Raw genomic sequence first — 17,113 nt, 5'->3', positions numbered from 1 at the left:
TGTCTTGCACGCGACTTGACACGGGCCCCGGCGTGGAAAGCGGGAAGGACTAAACCGCCCACTTGGCGGCTGTGATAAGTCGCCTCGGTTGTAGACGACTAGAACTCACCCCAGAACTCTGTAATTCACTTGGAGTGTTGACCGACACTAGAAATTAAATTACTTTGTTCATGGGATTCTGATATATTTATATGTATTGTGAATGCAGATGACGTACATACAGGCCAGGTTCTTTGTGATCTATCCACCCTTTATTCCCAGCTGGTGATGTGGTATTCCTTGAAAACTGAGAACTCCATAACTTTTGTGCTTGAAAGCATCTTACAAAGTTCAATGACATCCGATGAAGAGACCAGTGTTGAAACCATACCGACAACGCCTCCGATTTATACACATCTTGAAAGGCAGAGAAAGCAACGAGTGAAGGAAGAAAGAGGAAGGCGAATGACAAGTGATTGTTGAAAGCAGACAAAAGGGGGAATCCATTGAACCATAACGTTGCTTGTTGAAGGCATGACACATCAGACTGTACAATCCTAAAAAGCAAACGGCAGAGAATCTTCACGTGAAGGAAAACATCTGCTCATTTAGTTTGGAAGCCGACCAGGCTTGGTCTCAATCACATCGAGGAAGCCCCCCACAAGGTGTAGGCTACCTGTGACAAGGGCTTTGACCTCATTCTCGCCCTGAGATGGGGCGCTTTCTTTATCGGCGAGAGAACGGACAAACTCGACTGCCTCTTCGATCGTACCAAGAACCAGAACTTCAGTGCTGGGGTCGATCTCCTGCCATGTTTGGGCAAGGTTCTTCTGCACGCTCAACTTCTCCACGTCAGTGGCATTGGTGTTCACGCTGACAAGATCAGGCCTATATCCTGTATCTTTGTATGTGACATTTGTACAGAATATAGCATGGGTAAAGGGCTTTTCCGTCTCCAGAGCAGCAGCTAAGGTCTGGTAAAGTGCCCGTGCCAACGCGACACTGTCTCGAGTCTGCTGGTTGAATATTAGAACCCTGGGCTTCCTGCTTGGGACTGCATCAGGAGAAGTGTTGGTAATCACTTGGGAGGCAAACCACTCTCCGGCGACCCGGATGCTTTCAAGAGTGTGCCCTCCGTCAATGTACCAAGAAACGTTTCTCTCCCGACGCGTCTCACATCTGCCACCTAGTCTGGCATCTTCTAAGCCCTTTCGAAACTTTTCAGGTAATGGCTCCTTCAGGATGTCATTTGGGATACCTTCCACTCCCTTCAACCTAAGAAATTCACCAGCAACTGCAGCTGCTACAGTAGCATTTGTGTATTGAAAGTCACCGGCGAGGCCGAGTTTCACCGGCCCACCTTTTTGAAGCTCGGGATGGCCTTCGGCGACTACTATCTCAGTCCCCTTTTCCTTTGCTCTTTTGAAAAGAACCTCCAGGGCGCTCTCCGCTTGGGGAGCGGTGAAAGCCTTGGCACCAGGCTTTATAATTCCCCCTTTATGCCAGGCAATTTCCTCAATCGTAGATCCCAAGACGGCGACATGATCGATACCAAGGCTTGTGATACCACATACCGCTGGCTGAACAATTATATTTGTGCTGTCATATTCTCCTCCGATTCCGCATTCAATCACAGCCGCATCCACGCCTTCACTCATATAAGTGTGAAATGCCATGAGCGTTAAAAACCGGAAATAGACTGGTTTCGCCCGAGGATCAGTAGGATCCATGCCTTCTGCCCGCGCGGACTCTTCTAAACGGTCCCATGTCTCAAAGAAGTATTTGGCGAACTGCTCTTCTGACAGAGGGGTATTGTTGATCTGGATACGTTCGCGAGCGAATCGCAGGTGAGGAGATGTATATAAACCAACTTTATTAATCTTAGCGGGACCTTGAGAGGGTGCGCCTGACGCGGATGGGAGGTACTGGGTAAGGATGGAAGAGATGAAGGCAGAGGTCGATCCTTTGCCTTTCGTTCCGGCGATATGGATGGGGTTAAGACGGTTCAAATCAGACGGCTGAAATAAAGACAAGAGTCAGCAGGATTTGGTCGCCTCTCTACGTTAATAAGAACATTATAGAAGCGCAATTTCATAATCCCAATATGAGGTAGTTACCAACCTCGTATCCAATTCTTCTGCACCATTCAATCATCTCCGGAATAGCTTGTTGGTTCATCCCCCGTCCAGACTTCCTGATCGCATCAACGATCGCAAAATTTGATTGCAACGAATTCAATGCTTTAATGGCATCCTGATGAGGATCGTCAGCAAGCTCTGCGCTTTCTCGAGAGGCAATCAGGTAGGAACAATGGAAAGAGGGGCTCCAACCTCGTACGTGCGTTGAGCCATTGTGGTGGACCGGGAAGATATAAATCGGAGCTGACGGTACTGAAGAGAAGTACCAAGCTTCCAAAGCCCTTTCACGGGCATTTGGAGGCCAGGATCTAAGGGAAATTGTTGGCGAAATAATATGAGTGAGAGAGTCATCTCTCCGAAGGTTTCGGAAGCTTTACTCCGTAGTAATTAATCGGCCTTATCGGGCATTGCCCGCTTCCACGTGACCAATAGATAAGGATTATCGCATGGATTATCAATGGCTTATCAAGGCAGTTACTATTGTTGATCATAGCCATTGCGATTTGGATTCCAAAGCAAGGCCAAGCTGCTGGTTGAGATCGATGGGGACTATTGTTGTTTCCATATACTAAAGCCCCTAGCAACCGTGAAAATTCTTCAGGGAATCGCGCTACGGAACTTGAAGGATATGGAAGAGGAAATGTGGAAACGCAATAAAATCTCCAAATATTTGATATCAGAAAAGGAATTGCAACGACGTATCTTGCAAAGGCAAATCGCAGCTTATCTGAGAAGTAGAAAAAGAGGAAAAGGGAAAGGAATGGAGAAAAATGAAAAGAAAAGGAAGGAAAGGAAAGGGGAAGAGAAAAAGGAAAGGAAAACAGGCCAAGAATTAAAGGCATATGACAGGACTCGTAAGAAAAAAAGCAAGACCGGAAGATCCCAACCCTGAAGACAGCTCTATTTTACAGAAGCGCAAAAAAAAAACGTGGATATGATGAACGAATTTCTCAAACATGGGACGCAAGGATGGGGAGAAAAATCCAAGGAAATGAAAAGGAATGAATACCATACGGGTTATGTAGACCTTATTCGATTCTCTTCTTGCCCTCTTCCATATAGCCCAAACGAGCATTACTGTAGCCACGTTGGTGTCTTCTGCTTGGCAACCACCGGCCAATTATTTCGTCGGAATGGGCAGATATCAGGGCATCCTGGTATCCTTCCAAAGCCGCGGCAGGAGGATTCAGCTTGGGCCAGTTGACCTTTCACCGGGTCAGTGCTAAATAGGCGGCGAGCACTAGGGAAGAGAAGACCTACATAGAGCATTCCGTGAGTGACGATGAAGCGGAAGCACCATGCACCGACAACCATCCAAAAGATGATGAACAACCTCAGTGGCCATACGGCGGCATCAGGCAAGCGTCGTGTAAAAGTGGCCACCATGATCATGAAAATACTCGCTGCAAGAATGTACGGGATAGCCTGAATGATGACCGGTCTGCGATCAATAAAGAGCAGCATACCACCAAAAGTCGAATCCGCTGGAAGGTAGGCACCCAGGAAGAGATCGTACGCATCTTGTCGCGGACCATCCATGAAATTGTTACGGATATATCGGGTAATCGAATTGGAAAGATCTTGGACCATGCCAGCACGGGTGCGCTCGCCGGTCCGAGTAAAGTCAGTCTTCAAAGCCCCGGTACCTGAATAAGCCTTTGAGACAACGTCGGCGTTGTCAGCCCACATGTTGCGAAATATGTGCTCAAACTCTGGGTCGTCGCTTGCGGACTCTCCAGGACGAAGGACTCCCACGTCGACCAATTGTCGTGTCACTGTCCATCGCCCAAGCATGCTCTGGACAACGTTGGTCCTGTCCAAGCAGTCCATGCAATTCGTTCGCACAACACTCGTTTGGAGAGTCCGTATATCCAACTGTCCGTTCGGGTCTCCGGGTTTTTCGACGCCCCGGAAATACTGTCCACGCATGAGCCCATCCGTCAACCGGTCCAATAGCAATTGTGCTCGATGCCACTTGAGTCCCTTCGTCTCATTGTGGAAATCGAAATAAACGTAGTGGAGACGGTCCATGTCTTGCTTCCTCTGGTTCGTCTCGACGACATGGACCTTTTCGTTTGTGACGGGGAAATCTGTTTCAGTGGTCTCTCTAGGCGAAGACACCAAGATACGGACTAATTGCTCATAGGCCCTTTTGACCCTCTCTTCCCTGCCTTTCTGATTCACTAAGTTGACCAGATAATTTTCGCCATAGATTCTGATCTGCTCCGCGAAATGTTTCCGCGCAGCTTCAACCGCGATCTCCGCGCCTCGGACTTGGAGTTTCGGTGTGTAGCGAAGGTTGTTAACTTCTGTCCAAAACACGGGCACACTACCCCGAGTCTGAACGAATGACAGCACCTGGAGATCTTGGCCTGACCCATCGGCCCTCCCATTCTGCATCGCTTGACCTCCAGCAAAGCCAGCCAATCCACCAGTGGCATCGTTTAGGATCACCACCTGCTCCGTCTCGTTATAGTTGGACACGTGGCCTTGTTCGTCGATGCCGCGAGAAAAGTACCTCGTTCCGCCACGGTATCTCGATCTCCGCGTGATGAGAGCGAATGTGAAGGACGTCGACTTGACCTTTGCAGGAGTGATCCGCAGCATTCCAAAGATAACCGGCAATATATACGGGTCCACCCCTGGCTGCGGGCCATACCGCACACCACTCGCATCATTTGTTCCAAGACGAAAATCGATCAAGTCCGACATGATGAAACGGTTCCAAAAGAATCGGTCATCAGCCCGTTTCCACAGTGGAGCACTCGGATCGCTCTGAGACTGCCGCTGGAAGCTGTTTGTAAGATCGAGAGAGTAGGAGAAGTACATAGGTCCATTGCGAAGGAGGTCCTTGAGCAGAGCAAGATAGGTATCTTCATCGGAATCGTGCAACGGACGTTCACGGAGCGGGAGAAACTCAGTCGCTACGACCTTGTACACCATGTGACCTCGGAGTCTTCCCACGGGCTGGGCCTTCGTAATGACAATGATGTACTTGTCTTTTGACTGTCAGTTTCTCGTTGTCGCAACAACAGGGCACGGCAACGCAATGTACCTAGCTTCAGCTTTATAATCCCCAGGATTCCAGCAATGCTGGAAACGCGTTTGGTTCCCAGCAGCGAGCCATCGTTCAGACGCAGGTCTCCCGTTGGGCGCTCGACGACCAGAGTAGGAGAGCTGGGAGATGACGGAGAAGTAAATGCGTAGTGCGAGGGGGACGAGTGTAGATTGATGTCCCTGAACGGGAGAACCGGACGCGCCATCGCCGACCAAGGCTGTTACGCTGGACTGGGGGAAGAATGATCAATGTGGTGTATGTACCGCCTCAGCGCATGACGAGAAATTCAGAATTATCGATCGATCGGACCAGATGTTGACGAGTTGCTGCTTTGGTGACGGAGAGCCGTGTCTTTGGAACTCAAATTACCTGTTTCCGGCGATGGTTAGGCTCCAATCCGAAGTGGGTAATATTATTTTAGAAATGCCACCTGGACACGCCGCTTCAAGTCAGGTGATTGGCGCACGCATCACTGATGCTGGTAACCCATTTAGTCCAAGAAATCTCCAATAATATCCATAGAATAAATGGAGAATAAATGTCTACAGCCTTAAATGAAATAACGATAGTAAAAGTAGCTACATGTAGTCCTATACTCCTATTTCTCTGGACCATCCTGGTCTAAACCGCCAAAATTGACAGTTTCTGGACGGGAATCCAGAAGCTTACTCCGTACCGTCATTATTTTCTGTACAACCAACCGTTTTTAAATGGCAGTGTAATATTACCATCAGTAATAATCCGAGCAGACTCTTACTAAATGATCTCTGAGTGTGAAAAGTTGGTCCAGTCCTTTAAGTCTAGCGACTTCAGCAGGATAACTACCCAGCACAGATGCCCCCTTGGATCTCCTCTGGACTTGAACCCAGACCAAAGAACACATCGCCAACTGCAGGCGTTTGAAGACATTTTCGCAATCGTGCCGCGAGGAAAGAGGTTGTAAATTTTGGACGATTGCTGGATACAATCGCAGAAAGACTTGTATGGAAGGTAGGGTCAGTCAGGTATATGATTATATCGATTCACTCGGACAGAGATCTCCGTCTTCTAACCAGAGGGATAGATCAAAGAAGTTGGGGAGATCATGATGGTGTAGAGAATTTGCGTCAGGAGAGGCAACAACCATTTTGGGAAAAGAGCGACGGGACTCAGGAGGCGGCGACAGGAACTATTTCATTTCTCGTGCAATTCTTTCAGGCGCAATCAAAAATTCTTCCTTAATATCTGAACGCAGCAGATGGATTGCATTTTGCTATTATTGCTACTACTGATAGCAGTCAATCTTGTCATTGACCTCTAATACATAATCTTAAACCCAAGCGGCAAGTCATGCAGGGAAATATATGTGACTAGTCGCATTTTCTCGATATATCGGGCAGATGATAGCTACCTGGATACCTACCTACTACTCCAGAGTATACCCGGTAGGACGCATCTGGGATATTAATTAATACGTCGAGAGAGAGCATGTATTGCCTAAGCCGGGATGGTTATCAGCGGTGGCGGGTTGCATGTGGCTCCGTTGGCAGTGCAGGATCCACCCAGCCGGGCGGCTGTCTCGTCACTCGTCACTCGTCATCCGCGGCTCCAGACCAGAGGCCAAAGAGCAGGCTGCCGCCATCATCTCCGTGCTCCAAACCTCAACGCCCCAACTTGCATCCCGTCACAAGTACCTACTCCCGATTTCCTTATCCCACCCTCACGTACTCCCATCCCCGATAGTGCGTATCCTCCTTGTATCGACCTCTTCTTTGCTCCTTCGAGCGTTGCGACCATGGCTGCGAGAGCACCAGTAGCAGGCCGTCCCGGTGCGAGATTTGCTCAGTTCAAGCTTGTGTTGCTTGGTTAGCCACCATTATTTGCCCCACCGGATCATCGAACTCAGTTGAGCTAACATTGCTGTCTGTCACAGGAGAATCTGCTGTCGGAAAGGTTAGAACAGCTTATTGCATGACGAGATCCTGTGATCCTGGGAGCTAATGTGCTGTTACCTTTGCAGAGCTCGCTAGTCTTGCGATTCGTCAAAGTAGGTCTTGGTGGCGCTCCTTATCTCCCGCGAGATGCCTCTATTGACACTGAATAGGATCAATTCGATGACTACCGGGAATCCACGATCGGTGCGGCGTTCCTCACTCAAACCATCTCGCTGGATGAAAGTACGACTGTGAAGTTCGAGATATGGGATACCGCCGGTCAGGAGAGATATAAGTCTCTGGCGCCCATGTACTACAGAAATGCCAACTGTGCTGTGGTCGTTTACGACATTACGCAAGCTGTATGCATCTGCATTTCACCACTTTCCGCCGCTTGCAGCTGACTGACAACGTATCTAGGCTTCTCTAGACAAGGCTAAATCGTGGGTGAAGGAACTCCAACGCCAAGCTAACGAGAACATCATCATCGCCCTTGCCGGTAACAAGCTCGATCTGGTCACGGAGAACCCAGACAAACGTGCTATTCCGACCGCAGATGCCGAGGCATATGCTCGTGAGGCTGGCCTTCTCTTCTTCGAGACTTCTGCAAAGACCGCAACCAATGTTCGGGAACTGTTTACCGCTATCGCAAAGAAGCTTCCTCTCGATCAGGCTGGACCACGGAATCTTCGGACAAATCCACGCCCTGGAGTGGACTTAAGGCCAGAGGCAGCTGGCGCCCAAGGCGCCGGTGCCTGCGCTTGCTAAATGTCTCCATATTGTTTTTGTCTAACGGTTTTCCGTTGAACTCTGTGTATAATTCCCCCATCAGTGGAAAACAGACACGTGTTATCCTACCCAGTTGTGTCTCTGGCTGGACATTCGCTTGACGATCAGTCCACAACCAAATCCGACACTCTGGGTATTCCCCGTTCAGTCGCAAACGATAGTGTGAAGCAAGTTGAGCGAGGCTTGCTTGCGTTCACCCTGGGTCGAAAAGGTCGACTCAGCTTCAATACATGAACCTTTTTTAATGCACTTTCCTTCTTCCTTTACCTTCTTCGTTCTGGTTCGGATATCACCTCATTGTCGCTGTTGTGAGGGTTGGGTCATCGTGGAAGGTCGAATTTTCTCTTTAACGCTAGATCGTTCCATGCTGAGTCATATGCTTGTGCTGTGTTTCCTTTTTCCCTCATGTCTATGCTGCTGCTTTCTCTTGGCGTCGTTATACCTGTTGGGTGGAGGTCAAATATCATCCATCTGTTACCTTAGGCACTAACCTAAATACTCATATCTCATCCAGGATTCTAATTTCACGGGTCCCTTTTTTCTTAGAGTATTCCTCAGACAATGTCTAAAATGTCCTTTTTTTTTATGTAGAAGGTGGGAGAAAAACTTCCGGTCCCCATGGGTCTGTTCGGTCCCACACCTGGTATCAGTAAGCATTTTCGCCGTCTTATTCTTTTTTTAGGCTTGACTCTCTCTCTATAGCCTAGGATGCTCAAGTAATGCGCCAGAACTCAATGTACGATTTGAGCTCAGCCACTTGACTACCCGGACATGCTTACTCCGGATTGCTGATATTGCTGTCAATCAGAGTGGACGGGCAAGTCAAGAGGAGACGCCGACAAAGAGGCAAAATCTCGAAATTGGTAGACTAAACTCGTCATGTATTAGTCTCCAGATTCATTGAGCCAAGCCAGGACGATGATCGCGTGCCTGCGCGCTTGCTGGCCCAGTGTGTGGCCGTGAACTCCGGAGGTAGCGTTGTCAGGTACCCGCAATCGGGCGGCATAGGGACCGTCGGACCGGATCGTAAAAAAGAAAGCATCACCAAATCTCGGCCCGCGTCCTCTCTCGAACAACCACCTTTCTCCTACCACCCACGCCCACCCAACACTCGCACCCAAAGGGAGGGCAGCCCGCCATGCTGCGCTACTCAATTGTGTCCAGCCAGCAGCGGCTCTCGTCCGCGGTTCGGCAGCGGACAGCGACGCAATTGCTGGCCAGACCTGCCGCGAGCAGTCGCATCTTCGGCCAGGTACGGATGTCACCAACCTGCTGTTGCTTGATGCAATGGCCTCTAATAACCATTTGATCTGTCTAGAGATACTTCGCCGACTCGTCAAATACCCCTCCCACCAGTCCAACCCCTGCGTCTCCTGCCTCGCAGTCAACAATTCCTCCCGAGAACGTTGGCCAGGTACCGCCGTCACCCACTGGAAAGGGTCAGACATCTCCCCCGACATCGATACAACCTCCGCAGCCACCTGCTGACAACACTGGCAATACTTCAGCTTCTCCTAAGCCTCCAGCCCCACGGAAAACCGGTCGTTTTTCGGAGATTCCTTCTCTATCTCTTCCTCACCTCCGGTCTTGCGTACGGTGCCGGTATTTACCTTGCCTTGAAGTTCGACAACTTCCATGATTTCTTCACCGAATATGTTCCGTTTGGGGAAGAGAGCGTCCTGTACTTTGAAGAACGCGATTTCTACCGCCGATTCCCCAACGCCAGAAGGCATCCCAACCGCCTTCCTCCTGTTCAGAAGGAAGAAGCCAATAAGGTGACCATTCCCGGCAAGAGTGGGCTTTCTTGGAAGGTAGCAGAGAATGAAACGACACCAACCGATATCTCTCACAAGGGCCCGCATAATAGCGCAGTGCAGAAGCAGGAAGCCCGCCAGGCAGAGTCGGAAGCAAAGAATCAGGCTGTCAAGGAATCTGCAAAGAAATCGGAGCCACCAAAGCGTCATACTCAGAAGGAGCAGCCTAAAGAGGAACCACGGAAACCTGCTGTCAGCACTATTGAACTCATTAAAGTCAAGGAAGGAGACGAGCCTGTGGTTCAAGAGTTGGTGAAGGTGTTCAATGACGTTATCACTGTCATCAGCGCCGATGGTGCCGCGGATAAATACTCTGCGCCGCTTGCGAAAGCGAAGAGTGAAATTGAGAGCATAGGAGAAAAGATCGCGGCCATTCGAACAGACGCTCAAAAACAGGCCGAGGAGGAGATCAAGAGGGCACATGCTACTTTCGACGAAGCTGCCAGAGAACTTTACCGCCGCATCGATGAAGCACGTGCCGAGGAAGCTGCTCAGTACCGGGAGGAATTCGAAGCAGAACGTGAGAGACTCTCTCTTGCGTACCAGGAGAAGATCAAGACGGAACTCCAGAAAGCACAGGAATTGGCCGAACAGCGTTTGAAGAATGAGCTCGTCGAACAGGCTATCGAGTTGAACCGCAAATTCCTTAACGACGTGAAAGAGCTGGTCGAGAGAGAGCGCGAGGGCCGATTGAGCAAGTTGAACGAGCTCTCTGCTAACGTCAACCAGCTTGAGCAGCTCGCTACGGGCTGGAGCGACGTCATTGACACGAATCTGAAGACTCAGCAGCTTCAGGTTGCCATCGACGCTGTTCGCTCCGTGCTCGACAACGCGGATACGCCGAGGCCATTTGTCCGCGAGCTTGTTGCTGTAAAGGAGCTGGCCGGGGACGACCCTGTTGTGGCGGCTGCCATTGCTTCGATCAATCCTACGGCTTACCAGCGTGGTATTCCTTCTACCTCTCAGATTATCGACCGCTTCCGCCGTGTGGCCGCTGAGGTGCGAAAGGCTAGCCTGCTTCCTGAAGACGCAGGCATTGCCAGCCACGCCGCCAGCCTTGTCTTGAGCAAGGTGATGTTCAAGAAGGACGGCTTGGCTGGCGGCGACGATGTGGAGAGCGTCCTCACGCGGACAGAGAATCTGCTGGAAGAGGGCAATCTTGACGCAGCTGCGCGGGAGATGAACACCCTTAAGGGATGGGCCAAAATCTTGAGCAAGGACTGGCTGGCCGACGTTAGACGGGTATTGGAAGTGAGACAAGCTCTAGAGGTAAGCATTCCCGACAAGCCTTTCGCCGGCCGCTTGCCTTGCCAGTTAACTAACAATCGTGTGCTATACACAGGTTATTGAGACGGAAGCCCGACTCCAGTGTCTGAGAGTTGAGGCCTAAGGATTTTACGGTATTTATCTTTCTCTAGTTTCACGTAGACAGAACTGTAAAACATAGCTGTATTCTTGTCTAGACTCAATGCGAGATTTCCTTTGTTGGTAATATCTCGATGTTTGAGGTTTCCGGTCTGAACCATAGATTCATATTGTAGTCAATAGAGCTCTAAAATATAAAATGCAAAGAGCTGGATATTTCAGATCTCTCTGTGGTAGTTTTTGACTGCTTATCGCGCATTCAAACTGATACATACAATGGACCTGTACTCCGTATCCATAGGTTGGACTCGGCTCCGCAGCGAACCCGCTGGTTTGCAGCGTTTGCACCTGCTGCTCTACGCGTCACAGGCATGAGTTGGCTGCATGCTGCAGGAGTCGGCGCCGTTATAGCAGCATAGCTAGGGAATTAGTTTCCCGTCCTGCAGATTTCGCGGTTTCCAACTCATATTTTGTTCTTCCCTTTGTGCTTGGTCTGTTCAGTTTGGTGTCTACACTGTCAAACTTGATGCGTCCCCTATTCCGACTTCAGCTCGCAGATGCTCCGTAGTCGGTGATAACGGCCTCCATGGTGCCGCGGCAGCTCGTGCAACACAGGACCGAATACGGCTGATACACTGCGTCTCCCATGTCGAATCATCGGAATGATGTGAAAGGACAGAATCTCGCTTCTTCGTCTGATAGCCATCAGTCCACCTCTGCTGTCCACAACGGGCATCGAGGTCGAGCGGATGGCAATCCCGAGTCTCAAAGGGACGTGCAAATGGATGACAACAATGTCGTTGGCGGGGAATTAGAGGGCAGTACACTGGGCAGCAGCTCCCGAGATGAGGAGAAACGAAGCCACAGGCCACGAAGGACCCATAGCTCTGGAGGGTTCTTACTTGACTCTGCCTTCGGGCCGTCTGCACGACTCCTAGGTTCGATTCACCGTCCGCACCTTTCTCTGAGCAGTAGCAGCGGCAAAAGGAGAGCTGCGGAGACAGAGATTACAGTTCCCAAAAAGAGATCATCACATCGCTCCACATGGCATCAACAGAAACCCTCGTTGGGCAGCTCGCCCTTGGCAACGACTGTGACGAATGCCACTCCTGCTGACGGTACCGCTCAGCATGCTTCGGAATCTGCAGGCTCAGAAAGTGCGAATACGACTCCCCGCGCCGCTTCTGCTCTTTCCAATAGTCCCAGGGTTGGGTTGGACACGGATCCTGTGCAGATTGTGAATCTGGCTTTGAACCTCAGCGAGTCCCGAAGACGGAATTACGCTGGTCGTGTTCCTTCTAGCCCCCTGCCAGGTGGAAGGAGGACTGTTTCCAGCAGTCAGGCCCATTTTATGCCTGTCGATAATCATGTGCAGAGATCTGCGGCGAGTGTCGGACAAGCCTCATCACAAGCTCATCGTCATTCTAGTTATACAGCTGTGGAAAACAGGTTTCAAAGGAGTTTTCCTCGTTCTGCATCATCACCTTCTTCACAGGAGCCCGTGACAGAGCGTCTTGCCCCTCCAGGTGTTCTGCCTGGGACCAGCGATCGTGATTGGCAGGTGTCGTATGACTTTTCAGATTCCACGCTTGCGAGAGCAGAAAAGGCCCGTCAGCATTTTGAGCTCTTTTGGGAGTATCTTAGACTGCTTTCCCACCTGCCGCCTCTTCGCCCCTCAAGCCAAGATTCCGCGTCGTCCACTGATGATCCATCCCCTGGCCGGGAGTACAATCCTCTTCAATGTATTCGCAATCGGAAGGTTAGATATCGAGAGAAGTATCACATTAACGTCGAATCGGAGGGGTGGCATGATGTGGCCAAGGTGCATGAATGGGTTAACACGATTGAAGGTTTGCACGGTGAGAGTCGAGATCCTGACCTGTGCTTGAGATTGCCGCCCTTTCAATCTCCACCTGAAGAGAGGAAAGGTGAGGACGAGAAAGCAGACGAAATGGCAGTCTCGCCCTCATCTAGCGCAAGGCGATCGAACGTCACAGGCAGTGCGAAACCTCAAAGACCACGCTTCGACTGGATGATCACCCCTGCCGAGCTCCTCGCAGATGCTGCCTGGCTCGAGGACGGTCTCAACAAGGCCAAAATCGTCGATAAGGATGGTAACAAGCTCTATCCTGACCCGACAAAACTCAAGCGTGTTGGTGGTGATGCTCCGGCCCCAAATCTCTCCGCAGTTGACGTGACTACCTCAAAGCAAGAGAAACCTACATCTACAGAGGAAATAGGGTCACCTGCTGTTTTACCTACTTTTGAGCATACCAGGCATGAGAGGAGTTCCGATCGTGGCCATCATCGGCATAAATTGCGAAGCGCTCTACACATACCTCGCAGTCCCAGCAGCTCCGATAGAGCCAAGGATCACAAATGGACAGCGGCTGCTCGTCGGTCTAGCAGCTCTTCAAGTGACTCTACCAGCGATGACGAGATGTCCCGTGGTAGAAGTCGGCAGGCTAACTGGGAGAAGAGACTCAATAGCAAACTCGAGGCTGCTATTCACGCTAGGAAAATCTCGAGTTTGGCAAAGTCCCGTTCGGCATCTCCCAAGAAGGATGCCATCCACCCAGAGGACAACATACAGTCTGCGCATAGATCATTTTCTCATCGAGCTTCGATGGAAATGAGGGACGATAGCGGGAAACGAGAAGTTGAAACGAGTAAAGTGCCTGTTTCGTCTGCAGCAAGTATAATCGAGAAAGACGACACCCGTATGTCCTTGGACTTGGATAGCACTGCGCCTAATTCGCCGTCGCACGGCCCTCTATTTCCCAGCATCACCGCCAACCTCTCTCCTCCTTCAAGTCGCTCACCCTCCCCGCGAAGGAAGCCCTTTCCACGAGTTATCGGCTCCTTACATGAGCGAAGCAAGAGCAAGCGTAATAATCAACTGGACCAAGGAATTGTCGTTGACGAAAGCTTCCCCGAAGCCGATCTACAGCACACTACACATAGGGATGGTGATCGGACCAAGATTTTAGGCCCAAGCCCCTTGCCAGAACAGCCAGATGAACCAAGCGTTGGTGATTTACGCAGGTCGGACACCACCAAGGGGCAGAAGTCATCTGCCCAGCAGGAATCTAAGCTTCGTGGGCTCTTCAAGGGCGGTAGGATCGCCGAGATTGTCGGCAGCGAAGTATCCCGGGTCGGCGACTTCATTTTGCGGAAGGACGGGGGAGGTCATTCCCGGCGGTCGTCCTATGCATCGAGCTTCGTATCCGATTATCGCGAATCGGATGATGAGAAAACCGATGGCGAGACAAAGGCCGGAAAAAGGACACCCCTACGCCGTTCAGCAACGTTGTTCAATAACGAACTGGAGATAATTTCTCGAAGGGAAACGGACAAAGAACTGCCAAAGTCTTTCATATCCAATTTACCGACTTTTGCACCGTCCTTTCGATATGATGACCGTGGCGATCATTCCAGATCCCCCGAGTTCGGTTCTCCTCAAGATCTGCGGGTGCGTTCGCCTCGCAATTCCGACCGTGTTGGTAGCGTCCAGTTCTCGGTAACGAATCAGACAGACGAGTCACCGTCCTCGCTTGAGCTGTTGGACTCAAGTACCTCCTATGGTGACCGCAGGCCCAGCTACGGTTTTGGCTCTGCCCTGAAGGCTCTGCTGGAACAGAACCGAGCGAAGAAGGTTGAGATCCCAGGGTCTATCGGGAAAGATCGACCGCCAGTGACAGGCCTGGCTAATATAGATGCTTCTTCAAGTTCTGCTCCGCGCAACAAGCGGCCTGTGCTTTCAGATGCTACACGTACTTGGAGTATTTCCGGCCGCAGCATGACCACATTGAGCGATCCCAACCTTACTGAGAAGCGAGAGATCGAGCGATTCCGGGCGCTTCTTCTGTCTTCCGGTATTAAGGCTCGGGAGATCTGTCGCAGGGCTGAAACGACTGCAGATCCGCCTTCGAAGTTCCTCATCCAAAGTATGGCGGATTTGCACACTGCGGTTCCACAAGTCCCTCGCTTGGAGGAGTTTGACTGCGCGGCTAGGAACCTTGTTCAGAGATTTGAGAACACCAAAGCGAGCCTTCATCAGTCGATGCAGCGCTTCTCCAAGTCGGACTTTGCTCCGCTCCAATCCGAGCTGGAACGTCTCGAGACTCTAGTCGATCAATCTCTGACGCCGCGGGTGCGAGCTGCGGCGCTCGATGCGGAAGCGCTGAGCACGCAGCTGAACACGACCAGCACGCTTGAGGTCAAGCAGCTCAGCGACGCGTTGGACAAGGGGATCAGGAAGCGCAACCGCCGGCTTCGCTGGGTGCGGCGCGTTGGGTTCGTGCTTCTGGAGTGGACCGTTGTCGGCGTCATGTGGTGGCTGTGGCTGGTCGTGATGATCTTCAAGGTTATCCGCGGTATCGGGAAGGGTGTTATTTCCACCATCAGATGGGTGTTGTGGTTGTAATCCATGATAATCTTTTTCCTTTTTTTCTTACTGACTTGCCTCGTTTCGTAATATATGTTATGAGCTTATCGTCCTGTACATAGGATTTGCTTCTGCTGGTATTGCCATGCTTGCACGTATACCCCTCGCATGTTAGCCATCAGTACATGTAATTATTTCTAATACAATATATGAACCACCTCCGTTAATATCAACAAGTTGTGCAAATCAATACAGAACAAATGACAGTATATATTTCGAGGAAGATAGGGAAAAAAAGAACCGTACTCCGTACGGAGTACGCAGTACGAAACAAAATTCTGCCCGCAAAACTCCCCAAAGCGGTGTACAAAATTACCATATAAAGTAAGCGGTAAGACAAACACACTAGCCTAAATAGGAAACTCACGTGACTCAGAAACCTCGCATTGAAAGTCACAGATTTTGGCACCTCGCCGACTTGCCATTTGGCACTGTGATTTTCGGACAAAATGCAGAGTAGCTGTTCTGAGGTCACCCGACCTAGCTAGCTGAAGAACATTCTTTACGACTTGTGAGTGATTTTTCGGTTTTAGTGTTTGGACAGAATGCAGAGTACATACTGAGGTCACCTGACCTTTTACTATGTAGGTAGTTAGCTGAACAGCATTCTCTTCAATTTGTGATTTTCCAGTTTTGCTGTTTGGACAGAATGCAGAGTAAGCTGTAGCTGTTAGCTGGACAGCATTCTTTCCAAAATGTGGTTTTCCAGTTTTAGTGTCTGGACATAATACAGAGTACCTACATGCTGAGGTCACCTGACCTTCCTACTATGCATTCTTTCCAACTTCTGATTTTCCAATTTGGTGTTTGGACAGAATATACTCTGCACTACCTACCTAACTACTCTACATTCTGTCCAAGATGAGATTTTCCAATTTAGGTTCAGACAGAACGCGCAGGAGGTTAGGTAAGGTACTTTCTGTAGCCTGGCATCAGTCTTTCCAAAATGTGATTTTCCGATTTTAAGGTTCGGAGAGATTGCACAGTACTCTGTACCTAGGTTAGAATGTCAGGTAGATCTCAGATCACCTTCACCTAATCTGATAATATAGGTCACATGATCTCTTAGCTGTCTCTTAAGCGAGCTTGCATTCTCTCCAAAATCTCATTTTCCGATTTTAGGGTTTGGACACAATGCACAATATTAGGGGGAATATATCATGTGATCTAAAATCACCTGAACTGAGCTGAGCCTTCAGCTGAACTATATAAACCTGAGTGATCATTCTCCCTGAAATGTGATTTTCCGATTTTACATTTGGACAAATGTGCAGATATCCTTAATCTGACCTATGTCACCTAACCTCTAAGCTTGCTCTATTAAGTGATCATTCTGTCCAGCATCAGATTTTCCAGCTTTGGTGTTCGGAGAGAATGCAGAGTAGTTAGTCTCCTCTAAGTGAGTGAGCATTCTGTCTGGGTAGACAGCCTCCTCCAACTTGCATTCTGTCCGACATCAGATTTTCCAGCTTTAGTATTTGGACAGAATGCAGGGTAGGTGGCCTCTTCTAAGTCTAAGTGAGCATTCTCTCTGAAATATGATTCTCTCTCTTTGGTCTCTGGACAGAATGCTGAGTAGGTAGCTTCCTCCAACTTGCATTCTCTCCAAA

At 50.0% G+C, this 17,113-nt stretch overlaps 4 protein-coding genes across 4 annotated transcripts; 2 read left to right on the top strand and 2 right to left on the bottom strand.

Moving 5' to 3' along the window:
- Positions 1-587: 587 nt before the first annotated feature.
- Positions 588-2,330, bottom strand: T310_3346 (Tetrahydrofolate synthase; the record flags this gene model as incomplete). The annotated part of the gene is made up of 3 exons (XM_013473767.1): positions 588-1,997; positions 2,101-2,260; positions 2,317-2,330. The coding sequence occupies 3 exons, from the start codon at positions 2,328-2,330 to the stop codon at positions 588-590; spliced, it is 1,584 nt and encodes a 527-aa protein (XP_013329221.1).
- Positions 2,331-3,145: 815 nt separating this feature from the next.
- T310_3345 (Phosphoinositide phosphatase (Sac1)) lies at positions 3,146-5,380 on the bottom strand (the record flags this gene model as incomplete). Its single annotated transcript, XM_013473766.1, has 3 exons — positions 3,146-3,322; positions 3,378-5,116; positions 5,173-5,380. The coding sequence occupies 3 exons, from the start codon at positions 5,378-5,380 to the stop codon at positions 3,146-3,148; spliced, it is 2,124 nt and encodes a 707-aa protein (XP_013329220.1).
- A 1,281-nt stretch (positions 5,381-6,661) lies between these two features.
- On the top strand, positions 6,662-7,856 carry T310_3344 (RAB GTPase Ypt5; the record flags this gene model as incomplete). Its single annotated transcript, XM_013473765.1, has 5 exons — positions 6,662-6,983; positions 7,025-7,107; positions 7,175-7,201; positions 7,259-7,450; positions 7,509-7,856. 5 exons carry the CDS (start codon positions 6,662-6,664, stop codon positions 7,854-7,856), a joined length of 972 nt encoding a protein of 323 aa, XP_013329219.1.
- Positions 7,857-8,495: 639 nt separating this feature from the next.
- On the top strand, positions 8,496-15,482 carry T310_3343 (Mitochondrion protein; the record flags this gene model as incomplete). Its single annotated transcript, XM_013473764.1, has 7 exons — positions 8,496-8,526; positions 8,766-9,129; positions 9,198-9,291; positions 9,386-10,960; positions 11,358-11,387; positions 11,558-11,704; positions 11,736-15,482. 7 exons carry the CDS (start codon positions 8,496-8,498, stop codon positions 15,480-15,482), a joined length of 5,988 nt encoding a protein of 1,995 aa, XP_013329218.1.
- Positions 15,483-17,113: the final 1,631 nt, after the last annotated feature.

The sequence above is a fragment of the Rasamsonia emersonii genome (genome assembly GCF_000968595.1).
Source record: "Rasamsonia emersonii CBS 393.64 chromosome Unknown ctg1118621760064, whole genome shotgun sequence".
Lineage (NCBI taxonomy): Eukaryota > Fungi > Ascomycota > Eurotiomycetes > Eurotiales > Trichocomaceae > Rasamsonia > Rasamsonia emersonii.
Note: the sequence above shows the minus strand (reverse complement) of the source record. Positions and strands in the feature narration are given on the sequence as shown.